The sequence below is a fragment of the Ciona intestinalis genome, chromosome 8 (genome assembly GCF_000224145.3).
Source record: "Ciona intestinalis chromosome 8, KH, whole genome shotgun sequence".
Lineage (NCBI taxonomy): Eukaryota > Metazoa > Chordata > Ascidiacea > Phlebobranchia > Cionidae > Ciona > Ciona intestinalis.
In genome coordinates, this window is record NC_020173.2 from 78,170 (window position 1) to 103,039 (window position 24,870).

Genomic DNA, 24,870 nt, shown 5'->3' on the forward strand with positions numbered 1-24,870 from the left:
GAAGAATCTGCAAGAGTGACATTTGTTTGAAATACAGTACTAACCCGATCATATGCTTTATTTGTAAAAATACATTTTTTTGAAGTTTTTTTTATTTTTTTTTTTGTAAAAATACTTTACATATGTATTTTGCATATTACAACAGTTCAAATAACATACATATGGTTGTTGAACTTGAGTGAAATTGGACTTCAGTTGGTTTAAATAAAACAAGGATGCTTGAACAAGTAGATTTACTGCTTGTGCATTGCCATTTATGACTCCAAATTGAAGTGAAGCATTCACATTTTCCAATGTCATTGTACCAACCATCGTGCGATTAGCTGAACACAAGGATTTAGTTGAAATATGACAAGAACACTTTTTATATTTTAAACACGATGTCCGTTATTGAGATACCAAGTTCGCAATTTTGAGAATGATTATTTTTAAGGGTATGATTGTTATTTTAGATTACCGATTAGTAACCACTGCATTGGAGAATAATTAAATATCTGTTCTTAAAGCAATAATCTTTAAGATATTTTTTACCTGGAAACACTAATGAACCATTTTCAACTTTTTTAGCTATTGAACTTGCATTGATCAGTTGATTAATAAGCTCAGTCATTAAAGTTGTGTCGTTTGAGATTGGAGTTACTGCGGTGTGGACTCTAACTCTGTTCAAACAAGTTTGATAATAAGGGACTAAAGTTATAAGCCATTAGTTGTGTATGTAGTATAAAATTAATTTTACAACAGCGAAAATATTGTAATGCTTAACAATTAAATTTAAGCTTTAAACCGATTTTTTTTTCAAAAACTAATGACAACTTACCTTGAGTTAGGTGGAGATGATGGTTGATAATATTGAACAGTGATGTCGCTCACTAGTTCACGGAGTGATGGATTATTCAACATGGAATACAAAAGTTGATCAACCTGACTATCTGCTGTAATTCGATCGCTTGATTGAGCTCGATAAACTAAGTTAAAAACATTATGAGGAAGAACAGTCATTTCAAATGAAAGTGGAATGCTCTTTGACACTTCAGGCTTCTTTGTTGGAAGGAGTGAGCAATATCTTTGACTCTCTGGCCGAGACGATTCAAACCCTGATGCTGTAATTTAAGCAGACATTATAACAATTTTATTTTTTATCTTTTTGAATTATTTTATTCAATTTGATATATCCCATATCAAATTGAATAAAATAACTACGACAGGGAAAAAAACAACAAAACTGTATTTGTTTAATTTATATTGAATCCAAGTGTAACAACTTTTGTGATAATAAATAACTACTGAACAACTCTCTAACTTCTAGTACAAAAATAAATCACCTGAACGATTTGCTTTAAATTTATATCACGCTTGACATTTATTCAGTATATATAATAAAAAATATATTAAAACACAAACCTTTAACTATGACACCATTTTCTGGATTAACATTAAAGAAATATGTAGTCATTCCAGCCTTCAAAACAGTTTGAACTTGTTTTGGCACACTTTGAACATCATTAAGACCAGAAATAATATTAAATGACACCATGATGCCGGTTGGACTAATTGTGTGACTTAAATCTCTATACTGAACTCGAGTGTCAGGGGCAAGTTGACCATTCAATGCGCCATCAACGAACGAACGTGTAAGCTAGAAATAATATAATAATTATATTTTAATTCATTAATGCTTTATTTGGTAACCATGTGTTATGCATTAACATCGAAGATCCCTTTTTTTCTACTTGGACAAAGAACTCAAGTCTCCGCAGAACGATGGTGCGAAAAAGCCTAATTGGTAACTATGTACGGAACGAAAAAATGGCTAACCCAAACGTATAGCAACCTTCAAAACGATGTTGCGAAACGTTTTTTCAGAGAGCCCCACAAACACAAGAAATATTTTTTTTAGAATAATTAGTTCGGTAAAATTGTTTAAGTAGATTAAAGAGCCTAAACACACCCAAATGAACATCGGTTTATTAGATGTATTTTTCTAGAGTGTTTTTCTAATTCCAACGACGCCTTATTTGTTTTAATTGATTCTGCATAACCAAAGATATTCCAGCTCAAACACCGTCAAATTCATAAAACTGATTTGAAAGTTGCGTGGCGAAAAAAATTGAGAAAGGTACTACCCACGTGATAAATTAACTCACAATTCATACAGAAAGGCGTTAGGCAGTGTTTTCAGCGAAAAACGAGAGAACATAAAAAACACAGGTTTCGCTTTTACGAATGAATCAGTCACGTGACTAGTACGTTCCTACGTCACAATCGTGAAGCTCGTAGTAAAAAAAGGATAGCGCTAGAGATCACTGTTTGAGGAGGAATATCTCTGCCTATACTGGACTGATTTTAATAAGCACAGTATTTTTGAAATCGATAAAACGGTCGCTTTTTGAATTTACCACAAAAAATTAAGGTGACGTGGGGTGTGTTTACACTCTTTAAATGATGGCGCATAGTGATGTCAATAAACAAAACACCACACCATACTCTCATAGATTTGAAATTCTGTTATGTGCATCCTTGCTCATGGTGTATGGGAAATAGTCCAGATTGCATGTCCCCTTCTGTACCTCACCATAGGATCTTACCCTATACAGAATAATTCTAAACGGTACTCATAAAACTTACCGCAGGTTGTATCATTGAACTGAAGGAATCTTTACGAAACCTTAAAGTCGAATTAACAAACATCTCATTCAAGTTCTCCACCACTACAATACCGGAAAACTTCCTCTTTCCTAATCAGCATGAAGGTTAAAAAAGCTATACATAAAGTAGATTAATGAATAAAAATATATACCTGATACCCTGAATGTGCCATGGTGCATAAAGAAGGTTAAATTGCCACTCGTATTATTAATCACGTTTTGCAAAACACTTTCTAATGCACATGGGTAACCAAGATCATTTTCTGTTGTAGGAAATAATATGGTTTAAACAAATATAAAATTAGCATTACAGATGTTTTAAACTTCCTTATAAAAATAAATATAAAATACTATGGGCACATATAAATAACTATAAATACATATAAATAATAAAAAAAGGTAATTATGTTTTAAGTTCGTTATATTTACCAATAAACGTCACCACAAAATGTATTTCCAATGTGTTGTTTGCTAATTCTCTGTAATACTGGATATCAAAGTTACTCAGAGATTTCCCTGTTTGCATTCGGTAGTTTGATAATACCTGATGTAAAACAAATATTGAAACCTCAGCTATATTTATCAGCAGTTATTAACTTACAAATTGCGTAACGTCTGCTTGCAATGTTCTAAAATCTTCAGATTCAGTTGAAAAATTCTCTCTTTGTAATGACAAAAACAAAGCATCTGATAAAGTAATATTTACTGTACCAACATACGAGTTGCCAACTGCAACTGGTGTATTTGTTGTAGCTGGCACAACCGTTATGTTTGCACTTGTTGTATTTGTTGCTGTTGTACTAGTTTCAAATGTTGTAACAACTGCTGTTGTTGCATTAGCTGCTGTTGTATAAATTAGGGTTGATGTATCAGTTGTTGTTGATGTATCAGTTGTTGTTGCTGTATTCGTTGTTGTTGATGGATCAATTGTTGCTTTATCAGTTGTTGTTGCTGTATCAGTTGTTGTTGCTGTATCAGTTGTTGTTGCTGTATCAGTTGTTGATGCTGTTGTTGTTAATGTATCCGTTGTTGTTGCTGTATCAATTGTTGTTGCTGAATCAGTTGTTGTTGCTGTATCAGTTGTTGTTGCTGTATCCGTTGTTGTTGATGTATCAATTGTTGTTGCTGTATCAGTTGTTGTTGCTGTATCAGTTGTTGTTGCCGTATTCGTTGTTGTTGATGTATCAGTTGTTGTTGCTAAATCAATTGTTGTTGCTGTATCAGTTGTTGTTGCTGTATCAGTTGTTGTTGATGTATCAATTGTTGTTGCTGTATCAGTTGTTGTTGCTGTATCAATTGCTGTTGCAGTATTAATTGTTGTTATTGTATCAGTTGTTGTTGATGTATCAGTTGTTGTTGCTGTATCAGTTGTTGTTGCTAATTCAATTGTTGTTGATGTATTAGTTGTTGTTGCTGTATCAGTTGTTGTTGCTGTATCAGTTGTTGTTGCTGTATCAGTTGTTGTTGCTGTATCAGTTGTTGTTGCTATATCAGTTTTTGTTGCTGTATCAGTTGTTGTTGGTGCATCAGTTGTTGTTTTAATTGTTGTTGCTGTATCAGACTTTTCAGTTGATTCAGTTATACTTGGAGCAGTTGGTAATATCCCAGTTGTGGTCGCATTAGTTGTTTCATCACTGCTAAATACACAATTTAAACTGTGGGCTCTATTAGTGTACAATATTCATGCACTTACGTGGTTGTCAGAGTTGGTGAAGTAAAAGTTGTTAGATCGGGTGTGATTACTGTAAATAAATTAAATGTCAAATTTTAGACTCTTGGTGCTAAGCACTTTCAATGTCAAACAACTGGCATGTATTCAGTTTTCAAATATTTTTTGAGTGACAGCTTACTACTATAATCATATGAAACTATGTATAAATATTTGTGTACACTGTTTTCTGTAACAGAAAATACTACAAATACCATTGAGGATGTTTTCAAGTGATCTAAAACACAAGTATTGTCGTCTTTTAGTTAAAAGTAAAACATCACCTGTTAATGGTGGTGGAGGTGGTGGGGTGGTCACCATTGGTGGGGGTGGGGGCAAAGTTCCTGTTACATTTATTAACGTTAAAGTTGGTGGAGTAGGTGGTGGTGGTGGCAATGGAGGTAGTAACATGTTGACTCCTACAAAGAACAAGGATTTGTAATAAAAATATAAAATATTGAGAAACAAGTATAAAAAAGAACTTTTTGGAAAAACTACCTGTTTCTGTTGTAAACATGGATGTTTTTGAGTAAACTGTTGTATCATTTATTCCTGCTATAGTAACGAAAGAAATTGAGTAGTTTGTATTTGATGTGATATTTTCAGAAAACACAACTGGAATGTGTTCAGACCTAAAAAATTAAAATAATAAAACTTTAAAAAATAAAACAACTGGTTGTAAACTAGTAAATCAATATCATTATATAAAAGGGTATTTATCTATTTACGTACTATATTGTAACACAATATTTCTGTAAATCAAAAAAGAGAAAAATATGTGTAAAGATTAATGGTTAAATTAGAGTTGTTAAATCCAAGACGTACATAACATAAGTGTTACTACTTATATTTAAGTTGGTATGTACCAGTGTCAAAATTTGTGTCATGAGGCATATGCACTTTCTGTTAACAAGTGAACAATGACTGCATTGTGTAAATATATACACCACTTAAGCCTATTAAATCATACAAAGCACATACCCAGCAGGCACTGTGATGGAGTCAATCACCAGGTATGACTGGTTTATGGTTGCAATACTTATTTTGTAACTATCTTTGTGTCCAAAAGGTGGGGTGAAAGTGACACTGATTGTTGATAAAGTAACATTGAAGTTTGCTTTTTCAACCGCATTTGGAACTGTAATTAATTATAATTTGAAAACAAGTTTTACCAAATTTTAAAATTACTTGTTGTATTTTGTATCCTAGCTGTGTCTCCGTCGCCAGTTATATTCATTGCACCATATGAAGATAATATGATTGTGTATGTTGATCCAGGATGTAAGTTGTTTAAAGTTGCATCAATAAAAGCACTGAAAAAATATAACTGTTTTAAATGTAATCCCGAAAATCAAACAAGACAAAATGAAAAGTTTTGAGTTTGGCTTCGAATTGACATAATATTTTTTTTTTTTATTGACATAAATAGTTTTAATGAGGTTTATTTAATTACTGAACACACTCGTATGACATACCTTGTACTGTTTGGAAATATTTGAGCAGTTATGTTTGATAATGATAAAACATCCATGTTAATTGCATCTATAACATAATAACTAGTTGAAGGATCCAATGCCCAGATCAAATCAAAACTAGTTTCCCTTGAAATAACAACATTAAGCCCAATCGGTCTCGCTGGTGGTACTGAAAGAAACAGAAAAAATTTATATTTTTTTTTTGAAATGTTATAAAAAGAAACAAGGAACACATGTTTTTTATAATCGTACATGTTTGAACAATTTTTAAAGATGGACTAGTGAAAAAATTTCCAGTTTTTAATCCCAGCTTGACATTGTACAGCTTGCTCGACATAAGACCAGTAAAAGTTGCCGTTGGGTTGATGTTGTTGGATGGGATTAATATGCTCTGCATTGAAAAATATTAAGGTATATAAAACATTTTTTTATAATAATGGTACCTGTATAATGGTGGAGGGATTTGGAACATCTGTTAAAGTAAGAACATATTCATCAAAATCTTCAGAAAAAGTTACAGGGTTAATCGTAACATTTATTGTAGATGATGTAGGATTAACATTCCAATCCGACCACGGTTCTGAAAGCATGACAATTATTAAATATTTTAAAATTTACCAAACTTGGACTTTAAGTATGCTTTGATATTGAACAAACCTGTTTTATTATAAATAAACATTGAAGATCCAAAACTATTGTTGGAGAATCCCCTTGGAGTCAAAGTTAAAATATAAGATGATCCAGGAAACAAATTACTGATGTTGACTTGAACGTTTCCACCACTAAATAAACACAGAATTACCCTCTATGGAAAGACCGCATTATGTTGTTTAAATAAATTAAAATACCTCAACAGTGTAGTTTGATTCTCAATAACACGCGAAACATTAGCAAAATCAGATGAGTTCAAGTTTTGAGCATGTATTTTATATGAAGTAACAGAAGGGTCATACTTCCAGAGCAAATCAAAAGCATTTTGGTAAGATTTAATAACAACTAAATCTGTTGGAGCAACTGGTGGTACTGAAACAATATACTGGGCATTATTTAACAAAGATTTTACAAATCATTTTACAAATACTGTTTACTTACAAGTAGTAGTAGTTAAAGTTGAAGGCAAACCAAGCGAATCGTTTGTTTTTAACTGAAGCATGATTCGATATGTTGCACCAGATAAAAGTGAAGGAAAGTATGATGATGGATTCTGATCACCAGATGGAATGGTTGCATTCTAACAACATATAACTATAATATTGTATATGTTTGAAACTAAATATAGATATTTAAAAGTCTTACAAATTTCACATAGTAATACAAAGGGGCTTCTGAAATACCAAATTGTGAAACAAAAGTTGGCGGGCAGTTTATGTGGTCGGAATAGAAACAATAGGTATTCACAAAACTCTTGAAATACTGTTGATTTATTGGTTAGGTCACAGAATATCAGGATGATATTTACTGTAGTAAGCAAATAAGTAAAATACCTGCAAAACATCCATCGGAGTTGTACTCAATGCAATTGAAAGAAAATATTCTGTAAAGTTTCTCGGCTCATTTACTGGTTTGATGTGAACTGTTACACCAGAACTGCTTGGTACAACGTACCAATCATACCAAACACCTGTATTGTGAAATATATGCTTAAAAATTACGGCTAGGCTACTGTTTAAAATCAACGGTTTGCCCAGTATATGTGAGTATAGTTATTACATTATTATTAATACTTTTTTTTGTAGGATACCCTCGGTAATAAGACTTTAAATACACCCTGTTTGCTTACAAACTAACAACTATGCAACTTGGATTTGGCAATTAGTGTTGTGTTTAAAGACATACAAGTTAACAATGGTAGCAGCATTGGATTATTTATCTTTGTTTTATAATATTTTACATTAATTTTTTGTCACCTGATGTAAGAGTAGTGGCGTAAAACTGAGCAGATGTAGACTTCTGACCAGATATTGTTGAAATAATAATTGAATAATTTGTTTGAGGCGTGATAGTATTGTTAAACACAATTATGGATGACTCAGATCTGTAATTGTATCAGATTTAGTAATGAAATAAACACAGCTAATTCTTTAATAAAATTTACCTGGGTAAAACTCTGTAAGTTCCTAATGTGTTGGTGACATTGCTGCTCTTAGCAATGTTGACTTGGTAGTAATCTTTATAGCCAGGTGATGGTGTGAAAGACACACCCACACTTGTGTAGCTAACATTAAATTCAGCTGCAGGTACAGGGCTTGGCTCTGCAAACAGTAACGCAATTATACAAACATTTCAATGTTCAAATAGGTATTTTAAAATGGGAAAAAAAGATTAGAATAAATGGCAAATTTATAAAGAGGCTATGTTAAGTTATTTGTAATTCATTCTGTTTAAATTAACAAGTCCAACTTTAGGAGTGGGTCCTGGGTATAAAGTGCCTGCGGGTATAGAGCTTGGTTATGTAGAAATACAATTAAAACAAATAAAAATCAAAGTTGTGTTGTAATAAAACCAATATGTGTTCACCTGTTCTTTCATTTATTTTAAAACTTGAACCATTAACAAGAACACCATTTGCTGTAATTAGGATTGAGTAGTTTGATCCAGGCAACAAACTCGTCAGTTCAGCTGAGACTTTACCACTAATCATATAAAATGTTTACAAAAAATGTTTAAATTTATTTATTTGTTTAAACACAATTAAAAAACAGCAAAAAAAAGGTACAGGAAATAAAGATAAAATGTCAGTCATTTAAGTCAGATATTGCTTAAGTTTCATAATAATATTAATAAAGAACCAAAAGCAACAGTGCTTATTTATATGTTTTTACCTGCTTGTTAAGATATTAGCAACGTGGAAATCAAGTCCTGTTGCAGTCATATCAATATTGTCAACATTTATTGTATAAGATGTAACAGCAGAGTCAGAATTCCAAGACAAACCAATAGTTTTTTGTGTTGTGTTTAAAACAATCACATTTCTTGGAACTTGTGGTGCAACTATAAATTATATTTTTACTGTGTTATAAAGTCATACTTTTAGACATAAAATAAATCACCTGTCATGACTTGCTTTGTGTAGGAATTACCAAGTACATTATCATCTCTAAGTTGTAGTTTCACGAAATACAGGGAACCAGCTTTTAATCCCGAAAAATTTCTTGTCAAGTTTGTTTCATTTAAATAAATTGTTGCATTCTAAATGAAAAGAATTTGTTCATATTATGATATTAATGTATACGACAACTACTATTTAGTATTATTATATGCTTCTTTTGCAGGTAGACGATGACATTTATATATATCTATATTACAATTATTAGTTAAATTTAAATTATTATATTTAAAGTACAAGATTTTTTAAATGTGTGTTTATCTTAATAATTAATTCTTTTATCACCTGTAAGATGGTGTCTGGACTCTGCATTGAGGAAATTGTTACATAATATGCTTTCATAGGGTTTACTGCTGCTGCCTGTGTCGTAATGTTAACCATAATACTGGAATCAGTTGCATTAGCGGTCCAATCAAGTCCTATAAATTAATTGTTAAAATATTTAAGGACAACTAGCTTTTTGTAAAAATCAAGTCAAAAGACAGCACACCTTGTTTCAATGTTTTGGTGTAAAATGAAGCAACAGAAAATTTATTTCCAGATACAGTTACAATTATCACAGTGTAGTTTGTCGATGGGTGTACATCTTGTGAAAAGTTCATTTCCTTTAGTTCATATCTGAAACACAATATTTAAGCAATTTTATCAACAAGCTATTTCATTTATGTACCTTCAATTGTTCCAATAGCTTACATTTGAGCATCTTTATTTATATATAAATTTACATTTTTTGTAACCAAGTCCCTTTAAGGGGCGTATCAACTAAAAATCAAAACTTGTGTATTGATAGATATGCTCAAATGTGACCTAAAGCTACCATCAAAGTTTTAAAATACAAAACAGCTTTTAAACAAAATGAGTTTCAAAACCACAAATTCGACCGCTGGAGTAAAAAAATTGGTCGTGGCGCAATGCATGGAATTTCCTATTAGAAAAAAAATCACTTAACTTTGAATTAAATTTTATTTTTGATTTGGTATAATGAATGATCGAAAAATTAAGTTATAATGAAGTCTTCTCAATCGAAAAGTTAAGTTATAATAAAGTCTATGTTTTTACAATTTTTTATATATTCCTGAAGAATAACAAATCAGAAATAAAATTGAATTTTCTTTAGTATTTTAGAAACTAGAAACAGTCAAATTTGAAAACCCCATGCATTGTTAAAACAGCCGAATTTCTTTTACTCCAGTTTTTTTCGAGCGATTTTTTAGGGATCGTATCGTTTTGGCAAACTTTGATGGTACCTTTAGGTAACATTTGAGCATATCTATCCATATACATGTTTTCATTTTTCATTGGTATGCCCCTTTAAATAGAAAATTCAAGGATAGTCAAACATGTAAAAGGGGTTTACCCTGGTAACACTACAGTTGTATTTAATACAATCTTGGATTGGTTGGTTTGAATAATGGTTACTTCGTAGAAATCTTTAATGCCGATAGCAGGAAAGAATGAGATTAAAATGGCATTGGATCCGACATCAAAAAATGCTTGAGTCACTGCAGCGGGATCTAAAAAAATATTCAATGAACAGCTAGATGACTAGTGTATGTGTTATCTTAGTTCTTTCTAGCTTGAAGTAGTAAGATAGGCTAACTAAGGTTTATCCCGGTCTTGTATATTCTCGAACAGGTTAATGCATACAGTTAACTTAACATTTAATATTACTATAATCCCCACTCAATACTCACTGGTTCTATTTTGAGTTTGTTGAGCAATTCCAAAGCTGCCATTTTGCTTTCCACGTGGAGTGACAGAAATTAAATAAACAGAGCCAGGTTGTAGGTCAGGAATATGAGCTTGAATATACTTTCCCCTATAAACACCAAAAATTAAGATGTTTAGTTCATCTATTTCTTCCTGTGCATCAGGGCAACTTTTGACTTGTAACTTAGCATTTGTGGTGGATTTATTTATTTTATAAAACAATTACCTTGAGTGCTCCAGTTACAGGACAGTCATACTTTTTTTGTGTTTTAAGTGTGGTTGCTTAAAACAAAAAAATATATGTTTAATATAAAAATATAAATTCCTTTTTACCTTACTGCTGTAGTTGGGTCAACCTCAAATGTCAAATTTGTTTTACCAGTCTCATTCATATTATGAGCCTCTATAGTGTATAATGTCACAGAAGGATTGAAATTCCAAAATATTCCAAAACTTGTTTCAGTTGAATTGAAGACATGTAAGCCAGTGGGTGGTACAGGTGCCACTACACATGCATAGTAATGTTAATAATAGTATACATTCAGATTCAAGCAAAAATGAACAGTAAATAAACTTTGCATAACAAGTACATAACACTGAACTTGAGTGTCGGCTTAAGTGTTTACTTACGGGTAGAAACAGATTTGTTTGTTGGTAATCCAAGTTTGTCTTCAGTTTTTAATCGAAGGCTTACAAAATACTGTGCACCTGCCTTTAGGTCATCAAATATTGTGATTGTATTATTCTCATTTGAGGGAACTGTAGCATTCTATTATACGAGAAAATAGTTTAAACTTTATTAAGCTTTTAGCTTTTGACAGAAAAGTAGTTTAAAGTTTTATATCAAGTTTAAATAATTTAGCACCTTTATAGAGACTTCAGGATTTTCCACAGTTGCGATTGTTATAAAGTAGTTATCAAAATCATTTATTATAGGAGGAGTAATGTTCACAGAAATACTAGATGCATGTGATGAGAGGGACCAATCATTAAATTTTCCTACACAAAATAAAAGTTTTTAAATTAATAATTCTACAACATATGATTACTCATATAAATATATATTATATAATGCTTACTTGATCCATCTATTTTTGAGAGTAATTTCATGAGACTGCAATAGGTTGTTACATATTGTGCAAAATAAAATTATTTGTTGTAAATGTTTCATAGAATTATATTATTTTCCAGAAAAATATATTTATCAATTTGGTGTGATTTTATTGTTTTATGATTGGATTAAAAAGTAACAAATCACAAACAAACATTTAATGTAAAGAAATCCAACCCCAATGTGTAGGTTGAATATTACAATATCCACACGTACATTAAAATGCACTTTTTCAAGTTATGCAAGCACTGTGTCTGGGTTGCACATTTAAATGCTTTTCTGCTTACATTGCCACTTTAGAAATAAATTGTTACAAATAAACAATTTATTTGGAGGAAATACTGTATACATATACACATACAAATATATACATAGGGTATTAACATGGCATGTGTACCTTGTAATTGAGCAGATGTTTCAAAAGTTGCAGTGGCAAATTTATTCCCAGCTACTGTGACAATTTTAATCACATACCTCTTGCCAGGTGTGATTTGATTAGTGAACACAACATTTGTTGTGTTCAATCTAATAAACAGTGTTAATTATTTGAAGGGTGAATATTATAAACTTAGAAGTGACTTACCCAGCCTCTATGGTTTGAATTGAAATTATATTTTCTGGATTGTTGGCTTCAGCTATGCTTGCATTATAAAAATCTTTATAACCAGCGGAAGGAAGAAAATATCCATTTATAGATTGATATGTTGCATTGAAAGTTGCATTTAAAACTTTGCTCGGTTCTATAGATAATCAAGTATATATTTGAATTTGAACATGATATTAAACGCAGGATGATTTTACCTGTTCGTGCATCAAGAAAATAACTTGAACCATTTGCCACAATACCGTTAGGTGTCAAGAAAACTGAGTAGTTGGAGCCAGAATATAAACCAGTGAGGGTGAATAACACTTTTCTGCTGTATTAAAATAATAAACATAAAATTAATATATAGTTTAAGATCGGTTATAGTTTGTACAGCCATAATAATACCTGTTTTACAATCAAAACATAAACAAAAAACACACCTGTTCATTTCTTCATTCTGAAGATATGCTGTGACTTGTGGCACTTGTGGAAAATCATTGTTATTGGCTTTTATCGTATAAGATGTGACAGAACTATCAAATTCCCATTCAAGCGTTAAACTTGTTTCAGTGAAATTACTGATTATAAAATTGGTTGCAGGAGGTGGGACTAAAAACATGACAGAATGTTTTGTGTGTGGACTTCTAACATGTAAGACAGTTGAACTTACGAGTGGTGGTTGATTGAATGGACAGCGGCCCATGAATGTTTTCTGTTTTTAGATTTAAGGAAATATTATATGGTGAACCTGCTTTAAGGTCAGTTATTACAATTGATAGTGTTGTTGCATTGGAGGGGATGAAAAAGTTCTGTAATATAGCAGTGTGGTTAGGTTGGTTGTGGTCAGTTCAAGTGAGTAATCAAAAAATAAAAATTCAATTTAATAAGCAGATAATAATCTAAGATATAACAAAATTCTGTAGACCTTAGCCTTAACAGTATCTTAACGAACCATTAAACCTCAATGCCCCATGTTTTGGTAACTTTAAATTGACACTTTTGAATTATCCAGTTTAAATTTATAGGTTTAAATTTGCAGCTAATTGTTGAATTTGTTGGTATTAATAAACTCACTTGAGCAACTTCATCAAAACTAACAAGCGACAAATGATAATCAGTAAATTCAATTGGACGTGGTACTGCAGTAATGTCTACAGTAATATGTGAAATATTTGGTTTTACACTCCAGTTGTCCCACACTTCTGCAAATTAAACATTTTACAACCAATTTTTGCTAAAGAAAGAATGCAACAGAAATGGTGACGTTCTTACCTTGTTCACGGGTTGTTGTGTTAAATTTGGAAACAGCATAGATTTGTCCAACATGTGTTAAAAATGAAACAGTATACTGTGTGTGTGGAAGTAAACCGTTTGTGAACATTGTTGTCAAATTTCCTGACCTAATACCATAAAGTAATAAAAAATGCTTAAAGATAGTTTATCTTAATTTAAATTACCGAGAGACGTTTATAGATTCAATAATTTTTTGTGCGGTGCTAGCTTCTGCAATGTTGACTTGGTAGTAATCTTTGTAGCCAGGTGATGGTGTGAAAGACACACCCACACTTGTGTAGCTAACATTAAATTCAGCTGCAGGTACAGGGCTTGGCTCTGCAAACAGTAATGCAATTATACAAATATTTTAATGTTCAAATAGGTATTTTAAAATGGAAAAAATAGATTAGAATAAATGGCAAATTTATAAAGAGGCTATGTTAAGATATTTGTAATTCATTCTGTTTAAATTAACAAGTTCAACTTTAGGAGTGGGTCCTGGGTATAAAATGGTTAGTAACTTTTCCTACAAAAGTTCCGTCTTAAAAAAAATTTTTTTAGAAAATGTCACTAAGTAATCAAAACAATACAAAAACTGTCTTTAAATAACAGCTTACTTGTGGTAGCATTTATTTGTAAAGTTGGTCCAATACTAGAAGGTCTGGCCCCTCTCGGAGTCACCGATATTTCATGAAGTGATCCTGGCAGCAAACCACTAATGTTTGCTGTAACTCTGAATGAATGAAGAAATTAGGAAATAAAACTCATTTATTTATGTTCATATGGCAAGACAACTCAAAGATGTATGACATTTGTCTTATAATGCACCATAGATGATGGTATCACACACATCTTACGCATTACTAGTGTTGAATGTAACTTAACTTATTCTGGCGTGGCCGGAAAACGACAGTCGTTATAACGCGGGTGTTTATACACCTCGGCCAGCTTAATATTGTTAAGTACTTTAACCATATCACTTGCGACTTAAATAATCTTTTAGTAACGACTGTGTTAAAGCAATTGTGTGTTCAGCACAAACATATATTGCTTACAACGGTGCTAAAACATACTGGTAAAGTTAAATAAATAGGAAACGGTACATTGTAGTTTTTGGTCAAATAATAACATACTTGTTTTGTTGAGTAGAATAGATAGTTTGGGTAAATAGTGGATAACTTGAGTTGTCCAGATTTTCAGCTGTGAGGACATAAGATGTAACAGCTGGGTCCACTTCCCATTCAACTTCCAAACTAGTTGGGTTTGAGTTTGTAACTTGTAAGTTTTGCGGTTTTACAGGGTCCCCTGTAATTAACAAAAACTGTTGTTAAATAACAAATACTCTAAATGTTTAATAGGCTTGTTTGTTATTTAACTTTATGCACACTAACAAAATTAGTTTAAACTAATAATTTGTCTCTCTAGAGAGAGAATTCAAATTATGTTACGTATATTAAACAACAAAATTCTGGTATGCGGCACAGTAGTTTCCACCTGTCATTGCCGTGTAAGAATAAATAAGTTTGTTCAATGAACTTACAAGTCAACGCTCTTTTCTTAGATGGATAACTTGTTCCATTCTCTCTTTCTAAGTGAAGTGTAACAAAGTAGGCTCTTCCAGCTTTTAGGTCAGTGAATATCAGAAATGGATTTGTGTTGTTTGAAGAAGCAGACTTCCACTGAAAATTAGTGTGAAAGTTTATTTTATATAAATGTGATTTAAACTAAATGGAAAAATCAAACCTGTAACACAACAGATGGATCAGATTCATAAGATATTGTAAGGTTGTAGAACAAGAAATGTCTCGGTAATGGTACTGGAATAATTTCCACAGCAATACTAGCATGATCTGGATCAATTGTGAAATTACCCCAGGAATCGTCTGACCATGCTGCCAAAAAAGTATGAACTTTAGATCATTAAATATATCATATGTAAATGCTCATACCGATTGTAACATTTCTATAATGAGAAATCCCATTAATTCCCATGTACTGCGCATTTATACGCACAGTATATTCAACACCAGATATAAGGTTTTCAAATGTTTCATTTGCAAAATGTTGCTCTGCAACTACTTCCTTGGTGCGCAGAGATTCATTTGGTGTTCCACTGCAAAATCAAATAATTATCCTTGTATCAGTTAATCAAGCTAAACAACTAAGAGTTATTGGTGTAATATTGATCACCCCATGCCTGCTTACAAGTTGCCAAGTTTGCCACTGTGTTTCCTTTTATTTTTATTTAACTTCCAATTGGGCAACCTAATAGTAACGAGAGATTGTGGCTTCAAAGCTCGTCGCTGCTAACATCCTGAGCGTATGCGTCCTTAGGCAAGACACTTACAGGGGCATACCAACAAAAAATCAAAATTTGTGTACAGATAGATATGCTCAAATTGATCTAAAGGTACCGTCAAAGTTTCAAAACACGAAACAGCTTTTTAAAAAAGTTTCAGTGTATGGAATTTTCCATTAGAAATAATTTCACTCAACTTTTGATCAGTTCTAGTTTCTAAAACACCGAAGTAAACTCATATTTTATTTCTGATTTGGTATAATTAACGCTTCTACTTTATTAATATATAAAAAATATTGTAAAACATAGACTTTATTATGTTTTAATTTTCAATTAAACATAGTTACATATGCTGACTTTTAATTACTTTTTAACAATTTTATTATATTAAAATATTTAATATGTCTCACTGGTATCTGCTGTACCATTTTCTCTATAAAAAAGTCAGTTGTTCATGTTGAACATTTAGTTTGAAAAATTGCTGAGTCAGCATATTCTGGTATTAGCTAGATTCAATCAAAAAATTAACACATTATAAAGTTTACATTTTTATACTTTTTATATATTTACAAAGAAGAAGCAATTGTTATAACAAATTCAAAACAATTTTTTTCTTTTAACGACAATTCAACCCAGTGGTCACTAATAGGTTGTCTAAATTTTTAGCCATACATAAAACAAAAATAAAAAACCCCATAAAAATATTCACCCATAAAGTTACATACGTGGTAAATCGCAAGCAGGCCTTAAGTATATGGAACCGAACACCCTGGTATAACAACTGTCATTGCCCCAACACCCTAGGGTAATTAAGTTTCATTTTTTCATACAAAAGCTGCCAAAGCTGACAACGAATGCTTTAAAATAGCTTATTACATACCTGTAAGCAAGTGACAGAATATATTTATCAGCAGGATACACACTTGGCCAAGTCACCAACAGAGTGGAATTGGTGGTGGAAACATTTTGGAACATTACAGGTGGTGGAAACGCTATTAAAATCAATGTTAAAATTCAAATGTAACTAGCAATATCAATAGATGTTAATCAATAAAACATTTTATTTACCAAGAGTTGTGAATTCAATTGAAGTTATATTGCTTTTAACACTTTTCAACACGGAGACTGCTGTGACGGTGTAGGTTGTATTTGGTTTGAGATGTTTAAAATAAATTGTTGAATTAATGCCAGAAGTTGAAATGTCTTTTTTCTCCACAACAGTGGCATTTCCACTTTGTGTAATAATGACAGTGTATAGATCAGCAGATTCTAACTGTGGTAAAACCTGTAAGCTCGTTTCAGTTAAGTTCCGTGTCACAACAGATATGTTTTGGATTCCAGCTGGTTTCACTGAAAAAAAGATTACTTAATATACGGTCCACCTCGCTTAAGCGTACCACGTCTGAACCAAACCAAACTGGACCGATTAAGTGGGTGGTTCAATTAAACTAAGGCTGATTAAGTAAATAGAAAATTGCTAAAATTGCTGTTTAAAGTTTAAAATTGATATATTATTATTTAGGTGTTAGGCACGGTTATATTAGAAACTATTAACCCAAGTTTTATTTATTCAACTTACTAGTTTTTGCTTGTATGGTTATATTTTTACCAATGCTTCCCATATTTTTTCCAAGTGGTACAAGAGTAAGTGTGTGCATAGCATCTGGTATGAGATCAGTCAACAAATATTCCATTATTGTTCTGCACTCAAAAAAGATATTTTAAGTAACAATTAAATAAGTTCTATATACATTAATGGAGGCATTTGTAAACAAATTAGGCTCCGTGTGCACTTGGATTTTCCGAATCAGTTTGCAGCCAATTATTTTTTTTTTTAACTTAAATACTAAAATTTGACATATCACACGTCAAAATCAATTATTAAAACTTATATTGCACATTCAAGCTCATATCATAACATACAGTTCAAAAATCCCAACATAATCAATTAATCATCATTAAGTAATTTACCCATTTGGTTGGAAAGAAGTTAGCTGGTAATCACTTCTGTTTGTTGAATCCAAATCAGTTGCACTAATTGTATATGATGTAACAGAAGCATCATATTCCCATTGAAGTTTGATTGTGGTAGAAGTTGTATCAGATACTACTACATTCAGTGGAGCTGTAGGGGGAACTAATAAAATATGTAAGTCAGCATGGTCTTAATATAAGAAGTTATAACGTACACCCATTACTTACATGTGGTGACCAGTTTTACAACAGGAGGATTTGTTGAAGAATTACCTTGTTGTTGAAGTACAACTAGATAATCTTTGCCAGATATTAAGTTGTTGAACAGCACAGATAGGTTTGTGTCATTCAATGGAATCTTAAATGTCTAAATTTATTTTTTTTATTTTTTTATGATGATTTCTAAGTCTCAAAGTAAACAAATCATTACATATTAAATAAATTTATATTTATACTTACTACATATGGTTTATCAGGCTTGTCCAGTTCAACAATAGAAACGTTATACTGAGTAAAGGTCTGTTTATCATCAGTAGCAGTTATGTTGACCGTAACAGTGGACGAAGTGGATAATGTTGTAAAATTTGTCCAACCCTCATTTCCACCGACTATGTTATATATAATACATAAAAAATCAAATAAAAACAAGATAAAAATTAAATACCTGTTATATTTTTGCTGGAAGATGTTCCATTTATACCAAGGTATTGTGTATTAATTGTAACATTGTAGGTTTGTCCAGGGTAAAGATTTAAAAAGGTATGACGAGTCAAATTGCTGATTGAAAAAATTTCTTCTTGTTGTTGCACAGCAAGTGGTCTTTGGCTGATAATAACGGTTAAATAGTTTTAATAATTGCAATTATTTACTTTCTTTGGGTGGCTAGGGAGCTTAATAATTGTAAGACCCTAGACGAGTGTCATATTGTGCACTGTATGCAGTGGCTTCATACACTCTGTACTTGCGATTTATTGAATATGCAATTATATAACATTTGCATTATAACTCAGATTTAATTAACAAATACAACTTTTGTAAAATAAAGACAAATAGTACCTGAAGCTAATAGTTATGAAATATGTATCAGTTGGATTGACTGGTTCCCATTCAACAACAACATTCGAAGCATTAGATTGAACATTCCAGATTAAAACTGATGGAGGTGGTACTGTGGAAAATGGTCAAGGGCTTTAGGTAAAATATATCACATATGTACAAATTTAATATAACTTTGTTTTATTTCAATAATACACAAAATAGAAACGATAGGAACTAATGGTAGAGCAACTGTCACTATGAGATACTAATGAATTAATGAAAATAAATACATATATTCATATATATATATATATACGTATACTACTTTTTGGATAAAATGTCTGAACAAGAACCCCAAAAGCACTCATATTCATCCATTTAATTAAAACAACCAGTCTCAATTGGATAAAGTTTTCATAAAAGTATTTTTGAATAAAATATGACTTACATGTTTTAATAGTGTTCACTTTTGGATTACTTGAAAATTCTTCAATATTGGCCACAGCATATACAATGTAATCATTCAGTGGTGATAGGTCAGTGAAAGTTGCAGATAAATTTTCTCCAGTCTTTGTAGCTTAAAAAAAAATAGAATATTTAGATCAAAAGAGATCATGCACCTACAAAGTTAACTTACAATTGATTGTCACTGTTTTGTTTAGACTTGTACCATTTAAATTGGCAAGCCATACAGTGTATCCATCAACAGTTTGATTGACAGGATAAAGTTTGACTTGAATGCTGTTTGGTGTAGATGTTAAATTCCACTGTACAACAGGATCCAGAACAACTAAAATACATCAACTAGTTATTACTACTATGTAATGTCAGCCTAAAAAGGCATGTAAGCGACATGATTGTTTATAGTATGAAATTTCATAAAGTCCACAACAGGTCGAAATCTGCCCTATTTTCAAAGGGCATATCAAAAAAATTGTTTAAAGATTGAGATGCTCAACTGTGGTCTTAGGGTACCAACAAAGTTTCAAGATTTAAAACCTAATAAAGTTAATATTTTACAATTGTTTTCATATATACAAAAACAAAAAGCATTTAATACACCAAATCCGATTGTTTTTGATTTTTTCCAAGTAGTTTAGAAACTAGATACGGTTAAAGTTCAGTAATGTTTTTTTAAACGGGAAATCACATACATTGTGGCTGGACTATATACAATCCACTTTATCTAAAATTCACAAAATAAACCTGTGTTTACTCACCTGTTGTTACATTTCCAGAATCTTTTGGACTGCTGACACCTGATACAATGCTATATATTTCAACTGTGTATTTTGTAGATGGAACTAGATTTTTAAAAGCGATTGATTGTGTTACATTTGTAGAGTTTGCAGTTTTTACAGAAACTGTTTTGTTCTTGCTGCTTTCACTGATTAATACAACATAACTATCAACTTGTGTTGCAACTTCTGAAGGCAATATTTCAACAACCAAACTCGTAACATCTGATGTGGCAGTCCACTTGGTTGGAGGTGGCGGAACTACTGTATAACATTTAAACTTTTACAACTGCACAAAAAATATTGTACCCAACAAAACAAATTTAAATAATAAACATACATGTTGTTGCATTTTTAGCACGAGCAGGTCCTATTTTCCCACGATATACTGTTGAAATAGAAACTGTATATTCAGTGTGGGGTCGTAGCCCTTCCAATAAAACACTAGCCACATTACTATGTATTGTCAAATTTGTCTGATAGGAACCTAATTATAAAACATTAAATTTAGTTGCAAGATATCATCTAATTGAATAAACGCATGAAACAATACCAAAATTTAGGTTGTCTGGAACAGCTTTGATAAAATAATCCCCATCAAAGTTTGGTAAAATTTGAATGTTGACAATTGCGCTTGTTACATTTGTTGTAACATTGAAATCCAATCCAGTTGGTAGAATTTCTGAATTATTTAATACCAGTTACTTATTTGTCTCTGCATGGTGAGTCAATTTAAGGTATAGCATGGATCAACCACCATACCCAGTGGTTTCATATATCTCACAACTGTCCACAAGTTACCAAGCATGCCATTTTGTAGTGCCAATTTGGACAACCCAGTAGTGACCACTGGGTTAAGGTAATTAGTAATTACTGTTAGTTATCCTGTTCAAAGACACACATTCCAACATTGGTATGAATGTCAAACCCTAAAACTACATTTACCACAAGCCAAGTAGCATCACAGATTGAATAGTTAGTATTATTAATTACTTTTTTAATTTAACAACTAACACACTTACTAGTCTGAGATTCTTTAGTATTTGTTGGTCCAGTAATATTAGATACCAATGCTGCAACCTGTACCTCATATGTTGTATTGGGCAATAATAATTCAAATAATATGTTTGACAAATTGGAATCTGCTGATAAAATCTAAAAAATAAAAAAAAATTTAGTAGAATGCCACTGCAAAATACAAATGTACAATTTAAGATAATTGTAATAATGGTAACTTAGGAGATTCCCTTTCGGTAATTTACCATATAAAATTAAGATAAAACAGTAATTTACAACTGGAATTATTAAATAGTATATAACATTATAGCTAAAACAATATTACCTTTTCTGCAGTTATATTTACTTCACCAAACTGCTTAACAGATACATAGTAGAAATCAATTAAGCTTGTGTTTGTTGTAATGTTCACAGATACTGATGAATACGTGGAATCCAAGGTAAAAGTAACAGTTGGTAGCAGTGCTAAAACAGAATTTTACTTAGTATTTTTTTATCAACGGGCTACCCGTAAAACGAGATTTCAAAAATAGTCTCGTCTTTTCCCGAGTCACATCTCCGATCAATGGGTTGGACTCGTTGTGATTGCCGTTAAGTGTATTGGCCAAGGACACATACGCCCGCAAAACGATAGCAGCGATAAGCCTCGTAAAACCTCGTAACAGCGCGAAAGGATGGCGCGCTAACCTATGGTTGGACTCTTGTATATTTAATATTGGATAATTCTACTACCGCATCGAGTGATTTTTCGAGATAATATTGTTATTTTTAAGGATGAAACTGTCCCCGTGGTAAGCTCTAAAACAACGTCGACAGTACACTTCATAGAACCGAAAACGTATTGATTAAATGTTTCAGAACTTATATCATGTATTATCAAGCTTTCTCTACAACTGCTTAACCTTCGGTGTCACATTGTTAGTTGGTTCGACATTATTTACTACTGAGTGGTTGTTGTACATGTCAGTCATTCATAAACTCTGTTTTGTTGAGCAAATGTTCGAGCTGTGTACGCATAGGGTTACTTACAATTTTCCATGAGCGTAGTGCATACATAAATGTATTTGTACAAAAAAATAATCCCAGAATATCTTAATCGGAATCAAAACCTAATAAGAACTGCTTTAAACTAACACCACAGCTGTTTTGATCACTTTTCCGTTGTTTATAAAGTTTAGATAAAATAAACAAATCTATGTTGTGTAAGACCATACAACTTATACCTGTGGTCACATCAATATATGATTGGACGCTTTTACTTTCCTCAACAACAGAGTTCAAAGTTATGATATAGTTTGTCTCTGGTTGTAAACCGACGAATGTAGCTTCCATTTCCTCAGTGCTCACATTTGCACGAAACAAAACAACATTTGGATTTGAAGCATTAGACACACTTAGCTAGGTAACAAACACATAGTAAATATTCTGGTGAAAAACTTAAACTCACACTTCGACTTTTACCTCAAACCTGTCGACTTCATTAGTCCAATTTGTCGTGTTAAAGGACACAGTTATGCTCGTGAGGTTCGAATGTGCTGTAACATTGACAACCCTTGGAGCGGAATCTAAGAATTTAATTTTACATAAACTTTCATTATTTTTTGTAACAATAGACGTACCTGTTCTGACAGGGAGACTCGTCACATTGCCTTGAACTTCTCTCACTTTTGTGCGCACCATCACCACGTACTCTGTGTTGGGTTTTAAGTTCGAAAATACCGCAGTGATATTTTTGTCATGAGTTATTGTTCGATTTCTGTGACGGAATATATAGTTGGATGGGGGGAGATGGGACCCCTTTTCGTTCTATTTTCTTGTCCCATTTGGTAGTAAACAAAGAACATTCAATGAATTACAAAACCTTATCCTCACGACGTCCATAGACCATTGTTAAATGTTTAAAACGCGATCAGAATATTTAAATATCATGTGCTAAAGGTGTCCCATCTTCCCCCACAGTACTCTACTTAGTATTTATTATATATATAAATCTAAAGCTTTCGAGTAAGTTTTATTTTTCGTATCCATTTTCTGTCATTGTCTTTGAGAAAAGCCAGTTGAATGAATGAATGTAACTTACTTCATCCTCGCGTGGCCGAAAAAACGACAGCCGTTATAACACGGGTATTCGGACACCTTGTGCAAGCATACGAGTTACAATGTATGTTACTTTGTAAGTGCTTATTTTTTTGGATTTTTTTTTATAATTTTTATGTACGGCTGATAATTCAGATAACCCATTAGTGACCACTGGGTTAAAGCAATGTCCGTTAAGTGTCTTGCCCAAGGACACATACGCCCACAATGGTAGCAGCGACGAGCCTTGAACTCATAGTTTTAAATTACAATACAGGAAGAATGGCAATACCTCAACACTACCAGTGGAGTGGTACTTTCCGCAATGCTGATAACAAAGAAGTCGACTTGATTTTGTGTTTCGTTTAGTTTTACTGTCAAGGTGGTAGGTGATGTGAAGACTTCAATGTTCGGTAAAACGTTTGGAGGAATACCTATAATGATATTATTACTTGTAAACGGTTTTACGTCAATACAAAGTCGCAATAATCAAAGCCAATCACTACTAACCCTTATATTAAATGAACACCACATAACTCAACATTTAGTCCAATATCCCGAACAGCTATAACTCTATATTTAACCGTCAACTGTTTACTTTTTCTTTTGGACAGTCGACTCTGAATTGTCGGGTACCCCTTATAAAATACTCCGCAAGACATGCAGCATTCATGTACTTACGCAGCGTGGCGTTGAAAGGCGCAGACGTTGAGCTTTGTCCACTGCTATGGGTATCAACATATATTAAATAACGTATTCCATCATCTTGGCCAATACTAAATGAAATAAATCGTGTTTCATTTTTATTGTGTGTCGGTAGAACGGTGCCGGATTTGATTGCGTTACTTGGGTCATCCGCCTACAAAGATAAATGTTAAACATGATATTTCTTTCTACCGTTTAATTTCATAATAACGACATTAGTGTAAGATGCCTTACACTAACTACATGGACCCTGTATGAGCTGACCATTCCTTCGACTTGTGAAAACGTGAAATTAATCCTGTCAACGTCGGTCGTTACAGTTCCGTTGATAACTGGCAGTGGGCCTAAATTAAAAATATATATAAATAATGGTTAAAGAATTTACCAACAAAATCGTAACATACGCGTAGTAACCATAGTTACAAAAGGTGGACCAGGTATTCCACGGATGTAACCAACACTTGATAAGTTGTACGTTTCTCCAGGAACTAAATCACGTAATATATAACCCGCTGATCCATCTGCAGATGTGTTTGCCGAGATCTGCAAGTATATGAAATACAATAATTAAATTGTTTTTCTTGACCTTTTTATAACAAAACGGCAATCGGGACACTTCGTTAGGGGTTGTGAAGGTTTGAATAACATACCAAGTAAATAAAACGGACGGTAACGGTTAAACGGGATTCGTTTTGAATGTAACTTACTTTATCCTCGCGTGGCCGGAAAACGACAGTCGTTATCACACGGGTTTAACACCTCGTGGCAGCTTACGAGTTACCATGTTTGTTCTTTTGTGGGTGATTTTGGGATTTTTTTCATTTTTTTTTATGTATGGCTGATAATTTGGACAACCCATTAGTGACCACTGGGTTGGAGCAATTGTCGTTAAGTGTCTTGCCCAAGA

The 24,870-nt window shown here is 32.3% G+C and overlaps 1 protein-coding gene across 1 annotated transcript in view; it reads right to left on the reverse strand.

Annotated features, from left to right (window-relative positions):
* LOC104265931 overlaps positions 1-24,870 on the reverse strand; it is a 48,976-nt gene that overhangs the window by 1,137 nt on the left and 22,969 nt on the right. The window contains exons 56-122 of the mRNA XM_026835483.1: positions 24,368-24,506; positions 24,198-24,307; positions 23,940-24,117; positions 23,551-23,692; positions 22,802-22,938; positions 22,644-22,747; positions 22,406-22,580; positions 21,508-21,647; positions 21,188-21,320; positions 20,719-20,847; positions 20,506-20,652; positions 20,148-20,429; positions 19,565-19,717; positions 19,376-19,504; positions 18,946-19,057; positions 18,554-18,714; positions 18,349-18,497; positions 18,118-18,256; positions 17,887-18,052; positions 17,495-17,616; positions 16,984-17,265; positions 16,796-16,907; positions 15,566-15,729; positions 15,360-15,508; positions 15,157-15,295; positions 14,750-14,921; positions 14,234-14,349; positions 13,799-13,952; positions 13,614-13,741; positions 13,416-13,543; positions 13,012-13,150; positions 12,782-12,950; positions 12,557-12,672; positions 12,339-12,495; positions 12,153-12,280; positions 11,510-11,643; positions 11,275-11,413; positions 10,978-11,149; positions 10,629-10,753; positions 10,292-10,448; positions 9,425-9,552; positions 9,220-9,353; positions 8,879-9,017; positions 8,651-8,819; positions 8,346-8,461; positions 7,924-8,080; positions 7,736-7,863; positions 7,313-7,449; positions 6,921-7,059; positions 6,677-6,851; positions 6,486-6,610; positions 6,272-6,408; positions 6,081-6,219; positions 5,829-5,997; positions 5,542-5,666; positions 5,335-5,491; positions 4,852-4,985; positions 4,638-4,772; positions 4,339-4,387; positions 3,808-4,279; positions 3,075-3,189; positions 2,798-2,908; positions 2,626-2,735; positions 1,402-1,636; positions 818-1,100; positions 532-659; positions 160-323 (exon numbers count right to left, since the gene is read on the reverse strand). Coding sequence (XP_026691284.1) covers positions 160-323; positions 532-659; positions 818-1,100; positions 1,402-1,636; positions 2,626-2,735; positions 2,798-2,908; positions 3,075-3,189; positions 3,808-4,279; positions 4,339-4,387; positions 4,638-4,772; positions 4,852-4,985; positions 5,335-5,491; positions 5,542-5,666; positions 5,829-5,997; positions 6,081-6,219; positions 6,272-6,408; positions 6,486-6,610; positions 6,677-6,851; positions 6,921-7,059; positions 7,313-7,449; positions 7,736-7,863; positions 7,924-8,080; positions 8,346-8,461; positions 8,651-8,819; positions 8,879-9,017; positions 9,220-9,353; positions 9,425-9,552; positions 10,292-10,448; positions 10,629-10,753; positions 10,978-11,149; positions 11,275-11,413; positions 11,510-11,643; positions 12,153-12,280; positions 12,339-12,495; positions 12,557-12,672; positions 12,782-12,950; positions 13,012-13,150; positions 13,416-13,543; positions 13,614-13,741; positions 13,799-13,952; positions 14,234-14,349; positions 14,750-14,921; positions 15,157-15,295; positions 15,360-15,508; positions 15,566-15,729; positions 16,796-16,907; positions 16,984-17,265; positions 17,495-17,616; positions 17,887-18,052; positions 18,118-18,256; positions 18,349-18,497; positions 18,554-18,714; positions 18,946-19,057; positions 19,376-19,504; positions 19,565-19,717; positions 20,148-20,429; positions 20,506-20,652; positions 20,719-20,847; positions 21,188-21,320; positions 21,508-21,647; positions 22,406-22,580; positions 22,644-22,747; positions 22,802-22,938; positions 23,551-23,692; positions 23,940-24,117; positions 24,198-24,307; positions 24,368-24,506 — 10,137 coding nt within the window. The remainder of the gene's footprint in view (positions 1-159; positions 324-531; positions 660-817; positions 1,101-1,401; positions 1,637-2,625; positions 2,736-2,797; positions 2,909-3,074; positions 3,190-3,807; positions 4,280-4,338; positions 4,388-4,637; positions 4,773-4,851; positions 4,986-5,334; positions 5,492-5,541; positions 5,667-5,828; positions 5,998-6,080; positions 6,220-6,271; positions 6,409-6,485; positions 6,611-6,676; positions 6,852-6,920; positions 7,060-7,312; positions 7,450-7,735; positions 7,864-7,923; positions 8,081-8,345; positions 8,462-8,650; positions 8,820-8,878; positions 9,018-9,219; positions 9,354-9,424; positions 9,553-10,291; positions 10,449-10,628; positions 10,754-10,977; positions 11,150-11,274; positions 11,414-11,509; positions 11,644-12,152; positions 12,281-12,338; positions 12,496-12,556; positions 12,673-12,781; positions 12,951-13,011; positions 13,151-13,415; positions 13,544-13,613; positions 13,742-13,798; positions 13,953-14,233; positions 14,350-14,749; positions 14,922-15,156; positions 15,296-15,359; positions 15,509-15,565; positions 15,730-16,795; positions 16,908-16,983; positions 17,266-17,494; positions 17,617-17,886; positions 18,053-18,117; positions 18,257-18,348; positions 18,498-18,553; positions 18,715-18,945; positions 19,058-19,375; positions 19,505-19,564; positions 19,718-20,147; positions 20,430-20,505; positions 20,653-20,718; positions 20,848-21,187; positions 21,321-21,507; positions 21,648-22,405; positions 22,581-22,643; positions 22,748-22,801; positions 22,939-23,550; positions 23,693-23,939; positions 24,118-24,197; positions 24,308-24,367; positions 24,507-24,870) is intronic.